The sequence below is a fragment of the Nannobrachium achirus genome (assembly GCF_963921795.1).
Source record: "Nannobrachium achirus genome assembly, chromosome: 1".
NCBI lineage: Eukaryota > Metazoa > Chordata > Actinopteri > Myctophiformes > Myctophidae > Nannobrachium > Nannobrachium achirus.
Window position 1 is genome coordinate 5,729,832 of NC_137810.1, and position 26,561 is coordinate 5,756,392.

General features: G+C 43.8%; 2 protein-coding genes across 2 annotated transcripts in view; one reads left to right on the top strand and one right to left on the bottom strand.

Annotated features, from left to right (window-relative positions):
* Positions 1-6,689: 6,689 nt before the first annotated feature.
* Positions 6,690-7,367, bottom strand: LOC308308285 (putative claudin-24; the record flags this gene model as incomplete). Its single annotated transcript, XM_080753666.1, has 1 exon — positions 6,690-7,367. The coding sequence occupies one exon, from the start codon at positions 7,365-7,367 to the stop codon at positions 6,690-6,692; it is 678 nt and encodes a 225-aa protein (XP_080609792.1).
* Positions 7,368-15,125: 7,758 nt separating this feature from the next.
* wwc3 (WWC family member 3) overlaps positions 15,126-26,561 on the top strand; it is a 144,809-nt gene continuing 133,373 nt past the window's right edge. The window contains exon 1 of the mRNA XM_080724135.1: positions 15,126-15,317. Within this exon, the coding sequence (XP_080580261.1) occupies positions 15,172-15,317 (146 nt within the window). The 5' untranslated portion in view covers positions 15,126-15,171. The remainder of the gene's footprint in view (positions 15,318-26,561) is intronic.

Here is a 26,561-nt window from a genome sequence, read left to right on the forward strand (position 1 = left end):
ACTCACGCAAAACTTCTTCAAGAGACGAAGACAGTAGAGGCGTTGTTGTGCCTTTTCCACCATCTGTGAGGTGTGTAGACCACTTGAGGTCCTTAGAGATATACATTCTGAGGAGTTTCAAGTCACAGACCCGTTTCACTGCCACGCCGTCCATGTAAATGGGTGTGTGCTCTCTTTCCTGCTTCCTAAAATCCACCATCAGCTCCTTGGTTTGGCTGACGTTAAGAGACAGGTTATTTTCCTGGCACCACTTTCTTAGTAATTTTTTTTCCAAAATGTTAAAAATAAAATATTTAAAAAATGGTCTTAAAGGACAACTTCACCTCTTTTCTTCTTGCATCTTCATGCAATTGGTTCTTTTTTTTCCCTACTCGTCTACCAGTGACATCATCGATGGGGAATCCAAGCTAATAGAAACATCAGGGAAAGTTGCAATGTTATAATGGAAGCCATTGTTCTCGACTCATGATAATAAAGATCTCTCTCTCTATATATATATATTGTTTTCTTATTTAAAAGAAAATCTCCCTAACAATGGTGTAGGCCTACTGGCAGACGAGTTTATGAATCGCCCACAGCTCTCCTAAAAGACACAGGCAGAGTAGAAACGATTTGTGCTATTTTATCTTGAACATTAGTTAGTGAGGACCAATTACTAGCCCTACTAGTAAGAATACATTTTACACACCCGGCCCAAAAACATCGGGTCGGGTCGGGTATGGTCAGGTTTGGGAAGAATTTGAGAACAATATCACAGAGTAAAAGTAATAAAATAATGAAAACATATATTTTGTCTTTTCATTGAGCCCATCCCGGACCGACTAATTAGCATACATTTTAGGCCCTAACCTACCCTAAATGTCGTTAACATTTAGGACATAATAGCCAATTGTTTCATTGAGGTGCCCAGATGTCCCGTATCCTTTCTTCCCCTGCTGATCATTATTAGCCAACCAGCCTAGATGCTAATGCATCTAGCTAACTAACTGCAGTATAGCTGCAGCTAGGCTAGATCATTACGTGTGCTGCCCTGAGGTGACTGAAATGTCCCAGTGATAACAGAGATGATGACTATCAGTGTCACCAACACTTGACACACTGAAAAGAGTTCAGAGCAAAGAGCGGGACAAGATGGGTGTTGAAAGAGTCTGCTGTCACATTTCATCATCAAAGGCCTGGTGTGTGTATTGACACAGATATGTGATATGATACATAATGAGTCACAAGACAGAATTACCCCCATTCATTCTCTTAAATGGGCTAATCTGTAGACGGGAACATTTTTGATGTTTTTTTCTTTTACACATGGTCATTCATTGTGCTGCTAATGTGTTTTAAATAGATGCCTGCAGCGTTGATTCTCAAGCCTTTTAAATGGAAGAACGCCCAGTGCTTTCTACAGCTGTAGGCTTTAGGCCACGCACCCTCGTTTGTAGGCTTTAGTCCACGCACACTCGTTTGATACAATGTTTATCTACACTGTAAAAGTCTCAGTGTTCATTTAACTCTGAGAGAGTACAAATGGAACCAAATGGAACCCTCTCAGAGGTCCCACGTGTTGATCAATGGTGGCCTACGTGTAAAACAATTTTTTTGACACTGCTCCTACAGATTTTTCCCTAAAATCATGCAAAGCGCTACACAGTATCTCTAAAGGCATGTCATCAAGATGGATCTGTCCCATTTCCCATATTCCCTCCTGATTGGCTACCATTGCCTTCTTATGTTTGTGTATGCGACCTAGCGGTCGCTTATCTCCCGATTTAGGGAGTCTTACTGGTAATTTGTACGACGTTTTCTTAATTTTCATTTAGGCAGACATGACAGTGTAGAGAGCACTTAGGAGAGACACGTGTAATCTATTCAGGTTTAACCACATGAAACCTAATATACCTACAATGGGCCCACAATCAGCAAAAACAGCAGATCTACAAGCTCACTGTGAGCTTGTAGATCTTTGCAGAAGGTATTTGGTGTAGGGTGGAAAAAAGGAGGGGGTGTAGAGAGAGACCACTGAGGGATTCCGGTTCAAGTTGTTGAGGCTCTTCCACATGGCAAGCATTCACTCTTGGATATGAAGCCAATACGGAAGTCTTGTAAAACCATGTCAATAATTGCCCAGAGAAGGTCGGCTATTTTCAAATTATTTTTATACATTTGAAAACGTAAAACGTAAACGGACATTCTGCATAATGAGTACTTTCTACTATTGGTACATTTTTAAACCAATACTTTTGTACTGTTACTCAAGTACATTTTGAAAAGAGGGTATGCGCGTATGCCCATCGTCATCATACCCAGAGGTTATGCGTGAACGCCTACTGAGTGGCAAAAAACTACTTTCTGGCCTTGACAGCCCATACATCCACACAGAAAAGTCCTAACTGATTGCATTAAACGACGTTAAATGAAGTTAAACTCACTTTGCCACTCGATTTGCCACTCAATTTACCATTCACGCATGCGCATAGTTACCCTCTATTCCAGACTTTTACTTAAGTTGTAACATAGTATTTCTACATTGCATTGCATGTATTGATACTTTCACTTAGTAAGAGTATAAAAAAGTACATTTTCCACCACAGCCCCACCACCACACCCTCGTTCTAAAAGGGCTCTCTCTGTAGAACGCTATAGGTGATGTCACGGCTGCCTTCCTCTATTTCTTTTTTTTTACAATCTATGGGCTCATTGTGATCTCATAAAACAGCATAGTGTGTATACTGTATATTATCTATCTGTACCTGCTTTTACCACCTCAAGGCCAGCCTTTGAACTCTGCTTCTCATCATATCAGCTCCTGAAGCAATCCCAACATTCCAAACCCTGATAAAAGTCCAATTACAGCCAAACCACTTTCTATACACAGTCATTTCCACACAGGACCATTCATATTATTCATTTAGGTTAGGACACTTTCCTGCACAACAATTTACTTATCGAGCCATCGAGGTAGTTTGGTCTTGTTTACAGTGTTTAATGCACTTTTAATGAGAAGAACAACACATCGTCATTTCCTTGGCTCCTGCTAATCACAGGGATCATCTCTGTGTCATTAAGCCCCGGGTTGTTAGTGTCTTGTTCAGGAGCTCTCAAACATGTTAGTCTCAGGGCACCCCTGTAAATAACTTTGTATCCACGGCACCCCTCAATTACACTGTTACTTTACAGCACTATTTGTCATTAATGGTAAGTAAATACGAAAATCTTTCCCCCAAAGTTACAGTATGTCACGAGGAAAACTTGAGAGAATATTTGTTTCCATTTTAGGACTGACTGAAAATAACCTTCATAATTGGCATTTTACTATACTTGAAGTCAAGCATTCCTATGCAGGGGAACATTCGCCAAAAATGCGTTGTAGGCTTGCAGATCTGCTATTTTTGGCAAACAGATTTAGTTGCGACCGTAGGTTGCATTTACTATGAATACCTGCAGCTGATGTGTGTCAGTTTCAGCAACCTCGCCCTTTAGGGCATCGTACTGGTTTAATGTAATGCTTTATTCCTTTTTATTTTGTTGTGGTTCTTGACTCTCATTCCTACCTGTACTGCACCTCTCCTGTGTTTCATTTTCTGACACCAGGCAGGCTTCATCCACAGCCATCAATAAAGGTTCATCTTATCCAGTGTCATTTGGGCATGTCATTATATGCGAACATTCAGAGAAAACCTGCCAACATTTGGTGAAAATAGCCGAGTTTGCAAAGCGTTCTCCAGCTTGTACACCGGCTATTCTCACCAACAAGATTTGGTGCAGAGGGACAACAGGAGGGGGCCAAGTACAGACCCCTGGGGCACCCCAGTCAACTTAACTTAAAATAGGCCTTCAGTATATCATGGTTTAATTGGATAACCTTTAGGATTATGATGCTGTACATATATACTGTACTTCCCTGGTGTCTGAGTCAGCCTGACCTAATCTCTCAAGAACATGTTTATTTACTAATTACTTTGTAGATTTGGATTATTATTCCCATACATACTGTACATACCAATTCAACCCTATATACATCAAAGGAAAAGTAACTTTTTTTTTACAATGGCGAGCCAGATCAGTCAGAGCAGACTGTAGAGCAGAGCATCTCAAGGAGGTTGTTGTACTGTTGTCGTTATCTCTCCTTAACATCATAGCATAATGAGTCTGTTACATAAAGACCAACATCCTCATCCTCATCATAATCATGCTCATATCTGGGCCTGTCCCTCAAAACGCCAGTCAAAAGCTCACTGTTGCACCAGTCCACCTGTTTGCCAGAGTAAATGTAACACCGGCGGGATTCAAACCCGGGTCTCGAAAGTTCAACATCTTAACCATCAGACCAAAGGGATATCCCTGTGGCCTAGGGGAGATACTAGACTCATGAGGCACTGAGTCGCTCTGCTTCATAAACATCAAAGATCTTTTTGTTGTTGGTTTGGGGATGCATAGAAGTCAACGCTAGACTCCCACCTCGGTTGGTTTCTGTAATTCCTTCACAGCCAAGGGCAGGGGCGTCACAAGGGGGGGGGATGGGACTGAGTTACTAGGGCCCAAGGTGGAGGGGCCCTAGTAACTTTTGCTATTGAAAAATAGCAGATATACAAGCTCATATCGCGGCACCGAGTGCCGCGCTGCGAGCTTGTAGATCTGCTATTTTTGAAAAGTCTGTGTGCAAATCTTTTGAATATAGGCTATGTATTTTTTAAGTGGACATTTGTAACTCAAACTTTGCTTCTGGGGGGGTCCCTGGAACTAAATATTTTGAGTTGGGGGTCCGTGGCCAAATACACATCATCTTGGGGGTCCTTGACATGAAAATGTTTGAGCACCACTGACATGGAAACATATAGGCTTCTTGCACACATTTTCACGATTTAAAAAAATAGCAGATCTACAAGCTCGCAGCGCGGCACTCGGTGCCGCGCTGTGAGCTTGTATATCTGCTAACTTTCAATAGTTAACATTCATGGGGGGCCCGCAGTGAATCCTTGTACCCAGGGCCCAGAATTTGGTGTGACGCCCCTGGCCATGGTGCTGCGGGGGGGGGGGGGGGGGGTCAACCTGTTGTACATTCTTCACAGAGCACACTGCCCCATTAGAGCAGTCATTAAACTCAGATTAGCAGGAAATCTGATTAGACTTAATTAATTAGACTCAAACTGTGCCTCCCTACGCAGATAACCCCCCCCCCCCCCCCTGACCCCCCACCCTGACCCTGTGTTGCAGTGGTGGAAAATGTACTCTCATATTTCACTTATGTAAAAGTATCAATACTGCAATTTAGAAGTAGGCTACAATGTTACTGACTGGTATTTGGAATTTACTTGAGTAAAAGTACAAAAGTATTGGCATCAAAATGTACTTAAAGTACCAAAAGTAAAAGTACCTGTGGAGGAGCATAAATCTTCCATTTCATGAATCCAAAATGTATGAAATGATTTGAAAATAGCAGATCTACAAGCTCATAACAGCTTGTTGATCTGCTATTTTCAAATAGCTGAAGTCTATATAGGGCTGAAGTAGTCAATGTATTAAATGTAGTGGAGTAAAAGTACAATATTTGGATCCCAGATGTAGTGGAGTAGAAGTAGAAGTATTGAACATTGGAAATTGGAAATACTCAAGTATAGTACAAATAGCTCAAAATCGTACTTAAGTAAATGTATTTAGTTACTTTCCAGTCACCACTGCTGTTCTCTGTGGCTCTGCTTAGCGTCACAACGTTTCATTTGAAATGAGAAAGGGAAAAGTGACAGAAAAGCTTGGTTAGGAACGTTGTGAACTCAAAACTGTTCAAATCAAAATAGGTAAATAGATACATGGACAGACAAATAAACAGGAGACACCAATCAATCTTATAGCAATAAATCTCTTTATGTGAATAGTTTGAATATGCTGCTGCATACTGTACAGCACACAGAACATGATTGAACAGCTGCTATTATGATATGATATTATGATGGCTATACCTCTTAACATTCACCAGAACGTAACCACCTAAACCCCTAAATCTGTGCTTTAGAGTTAAACACACCTGAGTTGGCTCATACAGTATGTACTTGGGTCGGCTCTTGTTCCCTTGCACACCAAATCTCTTTGCCCAGAAGTAGCAGATCTTCAACCTAAAAAAAACGTTTTGAGCTTGTAGATCTGCTTTTTCTGGTGAAAGTTCCCTGCCAAGGGTTCAAGTGGTTAAGAAAGAGTCACAGCATTTTGTAACAGGTGCGTCTTGGAAAAGCTTCTACCTGATCGGTACATAGATTCACCTTGATATCACATTGATATCACTCGTATTGAAACGATGCCATGAGCTTACGTCACATAACATTATCAAAAAATAAAGTATTTTTGTTTTTATAAAACACAATTTAAGAAGTGTTTGTTTCTGTAGGTTCCATTATTGTGCAGGTTTCTGTTTTGCTCTTTTTGGTGGTTTGATTATGGAAGTTGAAGTTGATTTCCTTCCTTTAGCAGGGCTACAGTATAAATACAGTACAATCTCCATTGTTGAATCATGAAAGTCTTTGGCGTGAGACCACAGAACAGTGGTCAGACCACCGTTCTGTTCTGTGGTTTTAAAAGCAGTTTGAAGTGCAGGCTGAGACTGAGTGCTACGGCTGATTGTGCTTGTGTGTCTGGCGGACTCTCCAGAGCTAAATCATCCAGAAAGCTCTCCCTCTCTCCCCCTCTCTGTCTCTCTCTCTGTGTCAGACATACTCGGAGCGTTTCTTGGTTGAATTGTCACTGTTCCTGACCTGGTAGGATGGCTGCAGCCCCTGCGTCAGCCCGGGGGGCTGGTGGTGGTGCTGCTGGGGGGTCCGGAGGCCGGAGGTGAGCAGGAGCAGCCCGGCCACCACCAGCAGGAAGCCCCCCACCCAGCCGCAGAACAGCGCGTCCCCAAACTCCCAGCGGGGGACCACCTCGGGCAGGGACTCGTCGAAGAACTGCACCACGGTGATGTGGGCCACGTAGGACACGGGGACCAGGCACAGGACCCCGGACAGCACGCCGCACGCCCCGCCCGCCACCGTCAGGCCCCTCTTGGCGCGGCGGCCCCCCGGCCCCCCGCAGCTGTTGACCACGTAGAGCCCGGGGACCGCCAGCAGGGCCCCCAGCAGGCCCACGGCCAGGGACACGCACATCAGGGCCCGCGCCAGCTTGATGTCCCGGGACAGGCCCAGCATGCCGTCGTAGGCCCGGCACTCCATGCCCCCGTCCTGCACCACGCAGGTCTCCCACAGGCCCTGCTCGTAGCTCTCGATGGCCAGCAGCTGAGTGGACATGGAGAGCCACTGGGGCATCAGCGTGGCGGCCAGCGCACACAGCCACGCCCCCACGTACAGCAGCATGCCCAGCAGCTGCAGGGCACAGGCACACGCGTCCATGGTGGTCCCTAGACTCCAACAAGCCCTGGATAGGACCCCAACAAGCCCTGGATGGGACCCCCCAACAAGAGCCTGGCTGGGTCTCCTCCTGAGGTAACGTCCAGCCCTGGAGGTCAGCCTCCTCAGAACAACACCTGCAGAATCAGAGCAGCATGCAGGACATTCTTTCTCTCTCTGTCGCTCGGAGCCGCTTCACAGAACAGCTCCTTCTTCACAGCAGCAGAACACACACCACACCGTCTGTAGAGGAAAGGAGAGGAGAGGAGAGGAGAGGGGCTCCTTGGGCCCCTCCTCCTCCTCCATATGATGTCCTTCTGCTATCGCTGCCGTGCCAATGGGCACGGGGGGGAGGGGGGACGGGTGGGGGGAGGGGGGGGGGGGGGGGGGGGGCAGGAGGCAGGGACACTCAGCCTTTCCAGCAGAATCACTGTCCAATCACATCTTGGTAGCTGGGAGGGGTGGTGTGAACACAGGACAGGATCTTCTCTTCATGCAGACGGCTGCCGGCTATGGGACTTCACTTCCACTCCTCATAATTGACTGTGTTTCCCCAGCCCTCTACGGTAGAGTCAGGGTCTTTTAGCCCACTGGTTTTCAGAGTTGGGCGTTGTTTGACCCGTAAAGGTCAAATGGACCTTTATGGGTCAGATTTGGTTCCATATAGGCTACACTCTCAGAGTTATTATTAGGTCTGTGTGGCCTAATGCATAACGAACCGGGGGTCTTTATATTAACACTGCTTCAGCTAATCCAGTAAACTCCACACATTCAGAAGGGCCAAAAGTACCCAGCAAGCATGTCAGGACCTGGACCAATCAGTGACGTCTCCATTGGGGCCAAATCACAGCCCATATGGGGATGATCTCGACGTCATTACCAGGACGTCATATGGACTTTTTTGTTTGACAGGATTATTGTTATTGTTTGTAATGTTAGTTGAAATATGTAATATATAAGGTTATATTCTGGGACATATCTAACCAGTTATGATATTTATCTGGCCTAGAATATCACCAGATTTCAACCAATCCTGTCAAACAAAAAAAAGTCCATATGACGTCCAGGTAATGACGTCAGGATCATCCCCATATATGGGCTGTGATCTGGCCCCAATGGAGACGTCACTGATGCTTGCTGGGTACAGTAGGCAGGTAACCATAACCCAGGTTGTTGTTTAAACACCGTCCAGTTCAGAATGCCAGGCTCACCGGGGCAGAAATAAGCCTTCTTATCTCTGCTTGCCCAGATCCGCCCCCAGCAGAGAACCCTAATGATTTTACATTTCACTGGGGAGTCCTTGGTGTTTACATTCCACAGTCGGCACTGAATCTTCCATTTCACAGCACTGTGCTGGTTGTACAAACACTTTGCACTACCAAGACAAACGTCCTCCCTGATCCAAAACACGGTGAATCCTCGCCGTTACAACTACTCTCTCAAGGTCATGGAATGTGCAGCCTGCTCATGAAACTCTACATTATTATTGTGTTGTTGTTGTTGGTTTTTTACAGGCAACACAATCTGTGCACACAAAACAATACGGTCTTCCCATATGTCTCATGGAGATAATGATGACGCATTATGAAATCTGTGTTCAGGCAAAAAACAAACAAAAACTACTTCAGGTTACCTGAGAGAACAGGCGTACCTTCTGTGTTCAACGACTTGAGAGCTGAAACCAGGGACGGATTAACCCCCGCGAGGGCCCCTGGCCTATAATTTTTTAGGGCCCCCCCCCCCCACCCTCCACCATAACCCAACGCGCACTACCCAGCTCGGATTTTAAGCCATGATGATCATCTGTGGGCCAAAAAAACACCTGTAGACAACAGAGGACGGGCCCGCGCATTTGATTTTTAATTAATGTATACATTTAATTTGAGTAAATTGTCAATGACCACGCTGCCCAGTTCCCCCAAGGGCCCCTGAGAGCCAAGGGCCTCTGGCAACGGCCCCACCGGCCCAATGGTTAATCCAGCCCTGGCTGAAACTGAGGCTTTGCAGGGTGTGATTAGAGCAGATTGTTTGGAGAAATAACAGTGCAGCTTATTGTGTGCGTGCGTATGTGTGTGTATGTGTGTAGGTGCACGAGTGTTGTGTTGTGTTGTGTTGTGTTGTGTTGTGTTGTGTTGTGTTGTGTTGTGTTGTGTTGTGTTGTGTTGTGAACACTACAGGGCCTGTACGTGGGGACTGAAAGTAGGAGGCCAAAGATGAAAAGCTGTGATTGGGAAGAGAAATGTTTCCCAGCCATAAACACTGCTGGTCTGCGCACAACGCACACCAAACAAACACTGCTGGTCTGCGCACAACGCACACACAAACAAAACAAAACATGCATGCATGACCCCAGTGAACCGCAGCCCTCCTCCTCCGCTTTCCTCTGGAGAACAAAACCATCAGCTGAGAGCTGATGAGTCTACTGTACGCCTGCTATGAGTCTACTGTACCAACGTACGCAACCACCGCCTGTTATGAGTCTACTGTACGCCCGTTATGAGTCTACTGTACGCCTGGCCTGGACCAACGTACGCAACCACCGCCTGTTATGAGTCTACTGTACGCCCGTTATGAGTCTACTGTACGCCTGGCCTGGACCAACGTACGCAACCACCGCCTGCTATGCTGACGTCACTCTGTAACATGCACTTATCACATAACTCACAGAGGAGCATTATACATGATCTGTTTACAGTTTAGGCAGGCACAGTGCACAGTGCACACATAGACATCAAAGGGGACCTAGAGCAGTGTTGATTTCGCCGACTAAAACTATGACGAAAAATGTTTATCGACAGCGTTTTTTTCACTGACGAAAACGAAATAAAAACAAAATAAAAACTAAGCTGTGATGACTAAAACTAAAACTAAATATATTGACAATTTCGTCAACAAAATAAAAACTAGACTAAAACCAGCGGAGAAGAGAGTAATTTTATGTTTGGTTGCTCTTAGGTGTTGAGTGCTGAAAATAGCCGATCTACAAGCTCACAACGCGTCGCGCACAACCAAGTCTAAAATCAGTCATTACAATGCTATCAAGGCCTGCCAAATATACATTTTAGTTGACTAAATCAACTGTAGATTTAGTCGCGATAAAATCTCATGATATTTAGTCGACTAAAACTAAAACTTTTCAGGTGACTAAATTATGACTAAAACTAAACAACATTTTATTCAAAAGACTATGACTAAAACTAAATCAAAATTTGCTGTCCTTTTATCCGTCTGTAAAAAGTGCCCTCTCCACTATGGTGAAAGAAATGAAAATGCACTCTAATTCCTTGCCATACCAGGCAAGAGAATTGCCTTGTCCAAACTCTCCTGAAGCTGAACGCAGCATCTTATGTTAAAAGAAAAATAGCAGACCTCCAAGCTCACAACGTGTCATGCTGCTAAGTGTTGTGAGCTTGGAGGTCTGCTATTTTCTATATTTTCACCAAAAGGCCCTTTTAGAAATGTCAGCCCCTGCCTATCCCTCAGCTGCACGTACCTGAATGTAAGCATTTAATCCAGAGCGATGTACAGTAAGATGTACAGTAAGCATGGTAAACACATGGTAATAAAACATCAAATGCATAGGGATAAACATAAACATATAAGATTACAGGTAAAGCAAGAACCTATCATCAGGTCTAAACAACATAATATCAAAAACATTATGATCTGTACATTGAAACAATACACACTATATTAGGATGTCAGGTCTACACATAAACCTGGCATCTGTTTAATAACATCTAATGACATTTTAGCCTTTTGCATGAGCCTGCAAGGTAGTCATGGCTATAAGGTCAAGTGCTACTGCAAGTGGTATGGGCTGAGTGGAGTCTGAAGATTATGGAGGAAGATTGGGAGCGTTTCATTGATATCACCACAACTCATGGAGCGAGAGAGAGAGAGAGAGAGAGAGAGAGAGAGAGAGAGAGAGAGAGAGAGAGAGAGAGAGAGAGAGTATTTCACCCACATAATAACTGTGCCAACGCTATGGGAACCAAACCCACGGTGAACACATTCATCAATGCATCTCAAAACAACACGTGGTCAGCAGCACAATAAGCCCAGCAATGCCAAGCAAGCTCATGAGATGGTGCTTTTAACCAAGCTTATGGGGCCTACACATTAACACTGTGTACATGTGTAGAGTTAACTGAACACTGAGGAGTTGAAGACTGTGTAGGGTTGTGTGGGTCAGTTTAGGGCAGTGGTTCTCAACCTTTTCAGGCCGTGACCCCCAAAAGAACCATATTTGAACAGGGGACCCCCCACCCTGACGAGCACTAAGAGTTGAGGCATTACATTTTGTATAACGCGGTTCTATTGTGAAAATAGCAGATCTACATGCTCACAACGCCTCGCAACAATTTCTGCCTTTTGACAATTTGGCCAATGTTTAATTTGCCATTTTAGAGGTATTAAAAAGTCCTTAAATTGTCACTTTAGAAATGTGCAGATACCCTCTATACACTTAAACTTTATGTTGGTTTGTTAACTGTTGAGTGAGAAAACAATGTTGCACATTAAGCTAATCATCTGGGGACCCCCCAAAAATAATTTGGCGACCCCTCTGGGGGTCCCAAGACTCCCAACCCACAGGTTGAGAACCACTGGTTTAAGGGACAGTATTAACTTCAATATATATACGCTTTCCACTTCAGCTACAGCTGTTTCCTCCCAGGGAGGATCCATCATTAGACGTCTGTCCAAACATCATCTGTCTTATTTTGTTTTATTATTATTATTATTGAATCAATCAAAACATTTGGGGGTTATGTCATTGTCCACTCCCTCCCCTGACCCTTTAACGTGAGAACTCTTGGTGGGAAGGACCTGAGGCTGACCCCACAGATATGATTCACTGTTGGGTTGAGAAGGTCAGATGTCAAGGTCACAGTCCAGGACAGGGTGGAGCATGGATGGGTGGGTTTTCATGATGCCCACATGACTCCATCAATCTGTATGTGTGTCCAAATGGACCCATATGGGTCTGTAACTCTGAGAGTGTACAGAGGGTACCAAATGGACCCATATGGGTCTGTAACTCTGAGAGTGTACAGAGGGTACCAAATGGACCCATATGGGTCTGTAACTCTGAGAGTGTACGGATGGAACCAAATGGACCCATATGGGTCTGTAACTCTGAGAGTGTACTTGGACCGAAATGGACCCATATGGGTCTGTAACTCTGAGAGTGTACAGATGGAACCAAATGGACCCATACGGGTCTGTAACTCTGAGAGTGTACAGATGGAACCAAATGGACCCATTTGGGTCTGTAACTCTGAGAGTGTACAGATGGCACCAAATGGACCCATATGGGTCTGTAACTCTGAGAGTGTACTTGGACCGAAATGGACCCATATGGGTCTGTAACTCTGAGAGTGTACAGATGGAACCAAATGGACCCATACGGGTCTGTAACTCTGAGAGTGTACAGATGGAACCAAATGGACCCATTTGGGTCTGTAACTCTGAGAGTGTACAGATGCAACCAAATGGACCCTTACAGCTCTGTAACTCTGAGAGTGTACAGATGCAACCAAATGGACCCTTACAGCTCTGTAACTCTGAGAGTGTACAGATGCACTAGTAACGGGTCCATTTGGTTCCATTTGTACACTCTCAGAGTTAAATAAACACTGAGGATTTCACAGTGTTAGATTAGATTTGGGTCCCAGTGACAATAAATAAATAAATAAATAAAGAAAGAAAGAAAGAAAGAAAGAAAGAAAGAAAGAAAGAAAAGAAATGCATATCAAATAGCAGATCAATAGCATATCAATTAGCAGATACAAGCTCACAATGCCTCACGCAATGCATTGTGAGCTTGTTGATCTGCTATTTTCAAAAAATGTTTACATTTGGAAAACTTGGGACATTCTGCATAATAAGTACTTTCTACTTTCTTTTGGTACTCTAAGTACATTTTGACACCAATACTTTTGTACTTATACTCAAGTATTTTTTGTTTTATTCCAGACTTTTACTTGTGTAACAGAGTATTTCTACAATGCAGTATTGATATTTGTTCTTCAGTAAAACATTTGAATACTTTCCCAGACCAGATGCTCTGAGGAACATGTCGAGGCATGTCTTATTCCAGACAGGAGATGGCGCTGTTGCATCGCTCACAAATCCCTCTGGCCAATAACAAACCAAGGGGGTTTTATTCAATGATAATGAATAATGATAATGAATAATGAATGAATGATAATGATAATGAATACCTACTCCTCCCGCGGGGGAAATTCAGATATCGCAGCCCAACCCAGCTCCTTTTTTTCAGATTAGCTGTGCCGTGTTGGGGGAGATAATCTACACATAATAAAACAAACTTGCATAACAAAGCTCATACATTATGCATTTCTCATCACCCAAATTAATTATAGTCCTTGCATTTTAAACATTAACCCAGATTCAATTAATTGAGTAGGCTACAAAGGATCCCATGTTTAAATCCTCAATAGACGGGTTTCTGGTCCACATCACACTGATGGGTCGGTACTCGGTACCAAAATTAGCCAATAAATAGAAACCATGCAGCGCTCCCCAAAACAACCGGTTTGGGGATTGGTGGGAATTTATTACATGATACATTCAGCTGTGCATTTAGTCTCAATGTTTGTAAACAAGAAACCGGTCTGGACTGTTACTTTGCTGTACTTTTTTTTTTCAAACTGCTAATCAAAACCAATCAAGCAAAGATTAGCCCATTAGTCATGTAGGCCTAGCTGTTATTATTCAATAAACCTACCTCTAATTGTTTTTGTCTTTGAATGAGAAGCTAATCTCATTAAAAACAACCAATCAACAAGGTAATTAACACAACAATCAGAACCGTTGATCCCCATGATAAACTCTTGCCTACTCACATTCATGTGTTCTGGAGCGGTGGACCCCATTGGACAGAAAGTTCACCCGAGACCCCATTGTTTGGGGGGACGGGTTCTCAAAGTGTGGTGCGGGGTCCACAGCAGAATTTAGTTAATAAAAATCACTTTTAACCAATTTTACAGAAAGACAACATGACACCATTGTGAATATAATAGCTGAAAACCCCACAAGATGGCGCCACCTGTCCATTGAACTCCATTAAACTTCTGCAACATTTAAAAAATAGAAATATCATAATTATCCCTGGCACAAAAATGTTTTCAAACAGGGGGTCCGTGGCTAAACATTTTTAAATTCTTATTTGGGGGTCCTTAGTTGACAATCATGAACTATAAAGTTCAATCACCACCAGGGCGACGCACGGCACAAACACACACACAAAAAGAAAACAGCCAATGAAAGAGAAAAGAATCCAGCCCTGCCGCGTCCCCCCGGGCTATGGGTCCGCATGTATGCAAATGAGCCCCATGCCCGAATATGGCCAATGCGACGACGGCCTCGGGGGCAGCAGAGTGACGTCACGGCGGAGGAGGAGGAGCCTGTGAACATGGAGGAGCGCGGCTCGCGCAGCAGCAGCAGCTCCCATAGACACCCATTCTAATAGTTTATAAACTCTATATGTGTGTGTGTAGAGTGAATGTATGCGTTCCTGTCGCTGTAAGAAACAAAGCCTTCTACTCGGGGCTGGACTTTATAACTTTATATTGATGCGTTAGAAGGAGCGCTGGGTTCGGGCGAAGGGACGGCGGGGAGGAGGGGAGCTTGTCTAAAGTGTTTGTGATGCAGTGAGGGGAGCGGAGAGGGTGTTTTTTGGGGGGCTTTGCTACCGCAGCGGGACGGGGAGGAGGACGCTCCGCTCCGGGGGAAGGGAAGGGAGGAGGACCAGAGAGCAGCGGTGCGTGGCAGCCTGGCCATGCCGTGGAGGAGCAGCGGCAAGCGGCGAGAGAGCTGCGAGCTGCCGCTGCCCGCGGGCTGGGAGGAGGCGAGGGACTACGACGGCAGGGTGTTCTACATCGACCACAACACCAGGCAGACCTCCTGGATAGACCCCAGAGACAGGTCGGTTTAATGGCCGCTGCGCATGGACCTTATTGGTGTTTTATAAAAGCCTGGGGCTTTGGGTTTAAACGGTGAATTCAACAGGTTTCCATTCCATTCTAACCTCCGGGGCCGGGGAGGGGAGGAGGGGGGAGAAGGGGAGTGTGTTGTTGTTGTTTGCCCGCGGGCCGGTGGCCACACCGGGGCTCCATAGCTTTAGGTTCTCCTCACTAAACTCTCTCTCTACTCTCTCCCCTTCTTCTTTCTTTCTCTGGAGCAGCAGTACTGTGCTTCTCTTCTCAAACTGTGGAATTTCAAGGTCTTCCCTACCCTGAACTTTGACAGTGTACAGTACAGACCATGGAACCAAATGGACCCTGACTGACTGTACACTGTCAAAGTTATAGACTTGTTTAAAGGGTCGGTTTTTAAGAACCACCACAAAGGAACCCAGACCAGAGAGTCCCTGAAACCCACTGCTGTGGATGGATGGATGAGGAGGAATTGGGGGAATGTTGGAGGCAGAGGGTTTCCTGCTTTTCATCCCCCTGATCGATAACATTGATGCTATGATTGATTGATTGAATGCTGCTGATCAATGACTTGGTATCATGGAGATAGTAGTACTAGAGACTACAGTTTGCAAGCCAAGCAAGGCACCCCACCTCTGGAAGCAGAAAGTGTGTGTCCCCCCCCCCCCCCCCCCCCCATGCACAACACAGGATGTAAACATCACACTGTGAACAGGCTTTAATTGTGACTTTTATAATGTGTCATGTTGTCTCTTGTCTGTGTTCCAAATGACATTCTCTAGTATCTACAACACACTTATTTTCAATCATCAATCACTGTTGATTAAGTTAAAGTCTGGGATAGAAGCACAGCAGGTCTGATGTAACATTTGTTTAGTTCTTCTTATTACACTTGGCTCAAATCAACGCTGACGGATTTGTGGTGATGTTTTAGGTTAGGAGGTGTCTTGTTGTGGATCACAGTTGTTGACAGATCATCACAGTTAGCTCAAAGTGCTGTTGTCTGTCTGTCTGTCTGTCTGTCTGTCTGTCTGTCTGTCTGTCTGTCTGTCTGTCTGTCTGTCTGTTATTGTTGTGATGACTGAGGATGAGACCATACAGTATTAATTCACACACTATTGAGATCAACCAATAGTGATCCAATACTATAATAATGTAATTCAGGGGTCTTCAACAGGGGGTCCGGGACCCCTAGGGGGTCCTCAGGGTTACTACAAATCTTCCAATCTTTTTTATATTAACAACTTGAACACCTATGGCGTCCATATTCGGAGAACCTTAGCCAAAAATAGCAGATCTACAAGCTCACAACGCCTCGCGCTGTGAGGCGTTGTGAGCTTGTAGATCGGCTATTTTCGAGCTTTGGTGTAGAGGGGAAAAAACTGCAGACTAAGTACAGAGTGAAAGGTCAAGTTTTTAAAGTATTGACGGTTCAAGTGATTAAATATCTGAAAACACAAATTGACATGAATCCAAAATACACTGATGATTGTGCTGTCAAACAATGAAACTACATTTTATATGGAATCTGGGGGTCCCTCCCTGCTTCATCTCTCTCTCAGCTAAGGGGTCCTTGGCCTGAAAACGTTGAAGACGCCTGATGTAATTGATTGAACAACTCAGATAAACTTCCTCCACTGTGGTCACTTTACTCTTTAGTAGTGTGTAGTAGTAGTTATTACATCCCCTTTATTTGACAGGTCAGCAATCATCCTTGACACCTTGGAGGTGTATTACTAATATGTATCATTGTTGTTATTAATCAATAAGGCCAGCAGATTTGCAACATTGTGATGACATTCCTTTAGGGTTAGGGTTAGGAAAGCTCTCTTGGACTTGTCCTATCTCCCATTATTTACTCAGCAATCGAGCTGCCAACAACTGCATGCAGACTATCAGTGCTCCGTAGCCAGCTATCCTGATTGCTTATTGCTTGTTTTCGTTCCCTCAAACAAACATAATTAGTGCCACATAACTCTACGTGCCTGTGTTTGTGTTCAACCCATTCTGTTTGCATTTGACACTGTGTAGCATAGCAGGCGAGCCAGTCACCACCATACCCTGGAACTCAAGCAGTGCAACTTTTTAGTGAGAGAGAGAGAGAGAGAGAGAGGGAGGGAGAGGGTGCAGTTGAAAAACTCCAACTCCCAGAATCCTTTGTGAAAGTATGTCAGGAATGCTCGCTGGGCCACTGGGAAAGCTGCGAGGATGTGCTTTTGTGGGAGACTGGGATTTCATCAAGCCAGAAACACGCTCAATCAGGCATTCAGAGGAGAGACCTCTGGAGATTACTGCCTTACAGAACGCTTTAAAACACGTTGTTATGAGGAAGCATCGGCGTCGGAGTAAAATGTAGCGATGCCTCGGCGTGGAAACGCTTTGTTACTTTGTTTTGTTACTTTTGTAGAAGGCCTGTATTCAGCATTTTTGTTTGAGTACTGTTTATACTGGCAGTACCAAAGTAAAAGTACACAGATTGAAACAAAAAGTGTCAAACCTTTTCAAAAATAGCACATGTAAGCCTTTAGAGCACATATTTTCAAACAGGCAAAGCAGTCCATACATTTGGGTGTAGGAGGTTAATGTATGTTCTTTTTTTTGAATAATAATCTAACATCTGCAAAGTAATTAGCAAAAATAATATACAGTATTAATAACTGCAGTTGAGTAAAAAGTACAATATCCTCTGAGATGTTGTGGAGTAGAAGTAGGCCTATAAAGTGTTGAAAAATGGTCATACAAGTAAAGTAAAACTGTAAAGGCAAAATTGTACTTTAAGTATTGGTACTTGAGTAAATGTACTTCCTGTAGTTACTTTACAACACCACTGGTATTCACTACAAGAAGGGAAATGTGTCCATGCCTCACAAACACAGCACACAAAGTAGTGTACACAGGCCTAAAGAGTGCTATTTAATGCTTTTAGAACTTGAATTATTTAATGCTTTAACCATTGACAAATAGCAGATCTACAAGCTCACAGCACAGAACAGAGTGCCACGCTGCGAGCTTGTAGATGTTGAAGTCTTTGAATATTTTTGTCCCGATTCTACGACAGAAACGCTATGTTTTGCTGGTGAAATCAGACCTAAACGCTATGTTTTGCTGGTGAAATCAGACCTAAACGCTATATGTTTTGCAGGTGAAATCAGACCTAAACGCTATATGTTTTGCAGGTGAAATCAGACCTAAACGCTATATGTTTTGCAGGTGAAATCAGACCTAAACGCTATGTTTTGCTGGTGAAATCAGACCTAAACGCTATATGTTTTGCTGGTGAAATCAGACCTAAACACTATATGTTTTGCAGGTGAAATCAGACCTAAACGCTATGTTTTGCTGGTGAAATCAGACCTAAACGCTATGTTTTGCTGGTGAAATCCTTCAACCTGTATTCTCTCCCAACACAATGACCCAGATTCCTTCTGTTTCTTTTTCCTTTTTTTGTCACTGGTCTTAACAGCAGGAATGAAGTAGCTGCCTCTAATCTATGAGATAAGAAAAACCTGATCTGTGTGTGTGTGTGTGTGTGTGTGTGTGTGTGTGTGTGTGTGTGTGTGTGTGTGTGTGTGTGTGTGTGTGTGTGTGTGTGTGTGTGTGTGTGTGTGTGTGTGTGTGTGTGTGTGTGTGTGTGTGTGTGTGTGTGCGTGCGTGTGCGTGCCCCCTCCCCTCCCCACACACACACACATGTTGATTACCCATTGTTCTGTGGAGCTGATGGCAGTTATACAAGATCTGACGGTCATCATTGTTTTTTTTAAAAATCTCTACACAAAATTGAAGGTGTAGAGATTGTCTCATTTTGTAGTTTGTTTTGTAGAACTTGTTTGAATTAATACAGGATCATTTTCAAACAATGGATGGTAGAGTATGTTATTACAATAGGCCTAATATAATATAACTAGTGCATGTACAGTAGTTGATCTGGATGGTAGAGTATGTTAATACAATATCAATCGCTCTTTTCACTTGCATTTTTTGTAGCACTGCAGAAGTCTGTAATGGAGACTATTACAATATAAATAGTACATGTACAGTAGTTGTTCTCTCTCTCTCTCATTCACTACTAGTGGACTACATTTCCTTTTCTCTCATTCACATACTTTATGTTCAATGGACTACATTATCTCATTCAAATTATATTATGATGAGTGGATATGTTAAATGGTGCGTTTATATTGCGCCTTTATCCAAGGCGCTTTACAGAGATTGTGCATTACATTCACCCATTCACACACATTCATACATCGATGATTGATTGATTTTTTTATTAGACAAAAATTTAGAACAGTACAAGTATAGTCAATACAATAGAAATGTAGTACAGTACAAGCACAGTTAAACACCCTGCCTAAAAGCTCATCTCAAATAATAATATGGTCTTTTTTACGCTGAAAGCCCTCGGTGGCAGAGGAAACCATGCAAGGCACCTACCTAGCACCGGGTTCAGAGTTTTGCATAAAGGACTCTTTGACACTAACTCTGGGGGAGCCCAGGATCAAACTGGGAACCCTTCAGGAACCCTCCGTGTTCTAATGACGGTCTCTCTACCCCTGAGCCACTTCCTATGACTATATCCCTCTCATTCACACTATGATGAGTGGACTCAATTTCAAATTTCAATTCAAAGGAGCTTTATTGGCATGAGAAAACATACGTTGCCAAAGCAAGTTTAATTCAAAACATAATAAAAACAGTTGAAAATGGGGAATATATATATACAGTTGGAGGGGGTACAGCATTGTGTAAACAGAGCTACGTCACATTCTGTGGTTATGTACAGTATATACAGGGTATGAAGACTCACTACATCTCTCTCGTTCACAGAGTGGACCACATTTCTCTCATGTCTTTGCCTTGGACATTTAAACAATCTAGCTCAGTCAGGCTGATTTCCCCCTGAAATGTTTCCAGTCAGTCAGACGTGTTCTCTGTACAAACCAGTGCATTTCCTGCAGAATCCAGCATTCTGTATGAGGGGGTTTAGTACTCTATGTTCTTCTGGCAAGCAGCAAGAGCTCTGTCATGACTCTGTCTGTACTAGACCATCTCCTCTTTAGGGATGTCATGACTCTGTCTGTACTAGACCATCTCCTCTTTAGGGATGTCATGACTCTGTCTGTACTAGACCATCTCCTCTTTAGGGATGTCATGACTCTGTCTGTACTAGACCATCTTCTCTTTAGGGATGTCATGACTCTGTCTGTACTAGACCATCTTCTCTTTAGGGATGTCATGGCTCTGTCTGTGTTAGGAACAACAACTAGACCATCTCCTCTTTATGGATGTCATGACTCTGTCTGTGTTGGGAACAACTACTAGACCATCTCCTCTTTAGGGATGTCATGGCTCTGTCTGTGTTAGGAACAACAACTAGACCATCTCCTCTTTATGGATGTCATGACTCTGTCTGTGTTGGGAACAACAACTAGACCATCTCCTCTTTAGGGATGTCATGACTCTGTCTGTGTTGGAAACAACTACTAGACCATCTCCTCTTTAGGGATGTCATGACTCTGTCTGTGTTAGGAACAACTACTAGACCATCTCCTCTTTAGGGATGTCATGACTCTGTCTGTGTTAGGAACAACAACTAGACCATCTCCTCTTTATGGATGTCATGACTCTGTCTGTGTTGGAAACAACTACTAGACCATCTCCTCTTTATGGATGTCATGACTCTGTCTGTGTTGGAAACAACTACTAGACCATCTCCTCTTTAGGGATGTCATGACTCTGTCTGTGTTAGGAACAACTAGACCATCTCCTCTTTAGGGATGTCATGACTCTGTCTGTGTTGGGAACAACTAGACCATCTCCTCTTTAGGGATGTCATGACTCTGTCTGTGTTGGGAACAACTAGACCATCTCCTCTTTAGGGATGTCATGACTCTGTCTGTGTTGGGAACAACTACTAGACCATCTCCTCTTTAGGGATGTCATGACTCTGTCTGTGTTGGGAACAACTAGACCATCTCCTCTTTAGGGATGTCATGACTCTGTCTGTGTTGGGAACAACTAGACCATCTCCTCTTTAGGGATGTCATGACTCTGTCTGTGTTAGGAACAACTACTAGACCATCTCCTCTTTAGGGATGTCATGACTCTGTCTGTGTTGGGAACAACTACTAGACCATCTCCTCTTTAGGGATGTCATGACTCTGTCTGTGTTAGGAACAACTACTAGACCATCTCCTCTTTATGGATGTCATGACTCTGTCTGTGTTGGGAACAACTACTAGACCATCTCCTCTTTAGGGATGTCATGACTCTGTCTGTGTTGGGAACAACTACTAGACCATCTCCTCTTTATGGATGTCATGACTCTGTCTGTGTTGGGAACAACTACTAGACCATCTCCTCTTTAGGGATGTCATGACTCTGTCTGTGTTGGGAACAACTACTAGACCATCTCCTCTTTAGGGATGTCATGACTCTGTCTGTGTTGGGAACAACTACTAGACCATCTCCTCTTTAGGGATGTCATGACTCTGTCTGTGTTGGGAACAACAACTAGACCATCTCCTCTTTAGGGATGTCATGACTCTGTCTGTGTTGGGAACAACTACTAGACCATCTCCTCTTTAGGGATGTCATGACTCTGTCTGTGTTAGGAACAACTACTAGACCATCTCCTCTTTAGGGATGTCATGACTCTGTCTGTGTTAGGAACAACTACTAGACCATCTCCTCTTTAGGGATGTCATGACTCTGTCTGTGTTGGGAACAACTAGACCATCTCCTCTTTAGGGATGTCATGACTCTGTCTGTGTTGGGAACAACTAGACCATCTCCTCTTTAGGGATGTCATGACTCTGTCTGTGTTGGGAACAACTACTAGACCATCTCCTCTTTAGGGATGTCATGACTCTGTCTGTGTTGGGAACAACTACTAGACCATCTCCTCTTTAGGGATGTCATGACTCTGTCTGTGTTGGGAACAACTACTAGACCATCTCCTCTTTAGGGATGTCATGACTCTGTCTGTGTTAGGAACAACTACTAGACCATCTCCTCTTTAGGGATGTCATGACTCTGTCTGTGTTGGGAACAACTACTAGACCATCTCCTCTTTAGGGATGTCATGACTCTGTCTGTGTTGGGAACAACTACTAGACCATCTCCTCTTTAGGGATGTCATGACTCTGTCTGTGTTAGGAACAACTACTAGACCATCTCCTCTTTAGGGATGTCATGACTCTGTCTGTGTTGGGAACAACTACTAGACCATCTCCTCTTTAGGGATGTCATGACTCTGTCTGTGTTAGGAACAACTACTAGACCATCTCCTCTTTAGGGATGTCATGACTCTGTCTGTGTTGGGAACAACTACTAGACCATCTCCTCTTTAGGGATGTCATGACTCTGTCTGTGTTGGGAACAACAACTAGACCATCTCCTCTTTAGGGATGTCATGGCTCTGTCTGTGTTGGGAACAACTACTAGACCATCTCCTCTTTAGGGATGTCATGACTCTGTCTGTGTTAGGAACAACTACTAGACCATCTCCTCTTTAGGGATGTCATGACTCTGTCTGTGTTGGGAACAACTACTAGACCATCTCCTCTTTAGGGATGTCATGACTCTGTCTGTGTTGGGAACAACTACTAGACCATCTCCTCTTTAGGGATGTCATGACTCTGTCTGTGTTAGGAACAACTACTAGACCATCTCCTCTTTAGGGATGTCATGACTCTGTCTGTGTTGGGAACAACTACTAGACCATCTCCTCTTTAGGGATGTCATGACTCTGTCTGTGTTAGGAACAACTACTAGACCATCTCCTCTTTAGGGATGTCATGACTCTGTCTGTGTTGGGAACAACTACTAGACCATCTCCTCTTTAGGGATGTCATGACTCTGTCTGTGTTGGGAACAACTAGACCATCTCCTCTTTAGGGATGTCATGACTCTGTCTGTGTTAGGAACAACTAGACCATCTCCTCTTTAGGGATGTCATGACTCTGTCTGTGTTGGGAACAACAACTAGACCATCTCCTCTTTAGGGATGTCATGGCTCTGTCTGTGTTAGGAACAACTACTAGACCATCTCCTCTTTAGGGATGTCATGACTCTGTCTGTGTTGGGAACAACAACTAGACCATCTCCTCTTTAGGGATGTCATGACTCTGTCTGTGTTAGGAACAACTACTAGACCATCTCCTCTTTAGGGATGTCATGACTCTGTCTGTGTTGGGAACAACTACTAGACCATCTCCTCTTTAGGGATGTCATGACTCTGTCTGTGTTGGGAACAACTACTAGACCATCTCCTCTTTAGGGATGTCATGACTCTGTCTGTGTTAGGAACAACTACTAGACCATCTCCTCTTTAGGGATGTCATGACTCTGTCTGTGTTGGGAACAACTAGACCATCTCCTCTTTAGGGATGTCATGACTCTGTCTGTGTTAGGAACAACTAGACCATCTCCTCTTTAGGGATGTCATGACTCTGTCTGTGTTGGGAACAACAACTAGACCATCTCCTCTTTAGGGATGTCATGACTCTGTCTGTGTTAGGAACAACTAGACCATCTCCTCTTTAGGGATGTCATGACTCTGTCTGTGTTGGGAACAACAACTAGACCATCTCCTCTTTAGGGATGTCATGACTCTGTCTGTGTTGGGAACAACAACTAGACCATCTCCTCTTTAGGGATGTCATGGCTCTGTCTGTGTTAGGAACAACTACTAGACCATCTCCTCTTTAGGGATGTCATGACTCTGTCTGTGTTGGGAACAACTAGACCATCTCCTCTTTAGGGATGTCATGACTCTGTCTGTGTTAGGAACAACTACTAGACCATCTCCTCTTTAGGGATGTCATGACTCTGTCTGTGTTGGGAACAACTACTAGACCATCTCCTCTTTAGGGATGTCATGACTCTGTCTGTGTTGGGAACAACTACTAGACCATCTCCTCTTTAGGGATGTCATGACTCTGTCTGTGTTGGGAACAACTACTAGACCATCTCCTCTTTAGGGATGTCATGACTCTGTCTGTGTTAGGAACAACTACTAGACCATCTCCTCTTTAGGGATGTCATGACTCTGTCTGTGTTGGGAACAACTACTAGACCATCTCCTCTTTAGGGATGTCATGACTCTGTCTGTGTTGGGAACAACTACTAGACCATCTCCTCTTTAGGGATGTCATGACTCTGTCTGTGTTAGGAACAACTACTAGACCATCTCCTCTTTAGGGATGTCATGACTCTGTCTGTGTTAGGAACAACTACTAGACCATCTCCTCTTTAGGGATGTCATGACTCTGTCTGTGTTAGGAACAACTAGACCATCTCCTCTTTAGGGATGTCATGACTCTGTCTGTGTTGGGAACAACTACTAGACCATCTCCTCTTTAGGGATGTCATGACTCTGTCTGTGTTGGGAACAACTACTAGACCATCTCCTCTTTAGGGATGTCATGACTCTGTCTGTGTTAGGAACAACTACTAGACCATCTCCTCTTTAGGGATGTCATGACTCTGTCTGTGTTGGGAACAACAACTAGACCATCTCCTCTTTAGGGATGTCATGGCTCTGTCTGTGTTGGGAACAACTAGACCATCTCCTCTTTAGGGATGTCATGACTCTGTCTGTGTTGGGAACAACTACTAGACCATCTCCTCTTTAGGGATGTCATGACTCTGTCTGTGTTGGGAACAACTACTAGACCATCTCCTCTTTAGGGATGTCATGACTCTGTCTGTGTTGGGAACAACTAGAGACCATCTCCTCTTTAGGGATGTCATGACTCTGTCTGTGTTGGGAACAACTACTAGACCATCTCCTCTTTAGGGATGTCATGACTCTGTCTGTGTTAGGAACAACTAGACCATCTCCTCTTTAGGGATGTCATGGCTCTGTCTGTGTTAGGAACAACTACTAGACCATCTCCTCTTTAGGGATGTCATGACTCTGTCTGTGTTGGGAACAACTAGACCATCTCCTCTTTAGGGATGTCATGACTCTGTCTGTGTTGGGAACAACTAGACCATCTCCTCTTTAGGGATGTCATGACTCTGTCTGTGTTAGGAACAACTAGACCATCTCCTCTTTAGGGATGTCATGACTCTGTCTGTGTTGGGAACAACTAGACCATCTCCTCTTTAGGGATGTCATGACTCTGTCTGTGTTAGGAACAACTACTAGACCATCTCCTCTTTAGGGATGTCATGACTCTGTCTGTGTTAGGAACAACTAGACCATCTCCTCTTTAGGGATGTCATGACTCTGTCTGTACTAGAGCCCGACCGATACCATTTTTTCCGACCGATACCGATATCCGATGTTGGAGAGTGCTAGAGCACCGATACAGATACCGATACCGATGTTTTGTAAAAATCTTTTTTTTATTCATTTAACTCATTGAGTGCCAGCCTATCACCACTAGAGGGCGCCCAGTGACCAGAGAATAATAGAGATATGCTGGTAATGCATGCCCAAGCCCTGGAGCCATGACTTGCCTGAACACTTTCCTTTGTGCATGTACAGGAAGAGGATGAAGTTAGCTTGAAGTTAGCTATTGGCTACCAAGCATTTTAGAAGCCTTATTTTCGTCAACTTAGCCATGATTAAACCTTGCACACCTCATGCATGGGAAAAAAACAGAGAAGAATGAGCTCTAAAAAATCCAATGCAATCCTGGATTGCATTGGAGTGGATTTGTGCAGTTTGTTCACAGCTTTCAAACAAAAAAATCCGATTGGAAATCCGTTCAGGCATTCTTGAGATAATCGCCATTATGTTTTACATGTAATATAAACAAAAATGGCTGCCCTGTATGTTAGATGGGGTTGTATGGGGGTGGAACATGCAAAATCGCGATTGAAATCATGTTCACCAGATTTGATGGGGTCCAAAAAAAAAAAAAAAAAAAAAAAATCAAAACAAATTTTTTCAATTTTTTTTTATTTTTTTATTTTTTTTAAAAAGCCGAACTTGTTCGGGATCGGCACTCTACGATACGCTAATAAAGCCGAACTAGTTCGGGATTGGCACTCAAAGAGTTAAGATCATTTAATTGACAGCTCGCCCCTCGGATAAATGGTCAGATTATTGCTTTTTTTGTGCTTTTCATGTCAAACTTTAAGTTTGGTCGCAGTTATCAATTTCTATTGCTTGTTGGATAATAATACTCTTTTAATTTGGGGGTTCTGCTGTGTTTTGTCTCGTTTATGAATTAATATGTCTTTTATCCAAACGTAAATGCATTGCCAAGCAATTAAA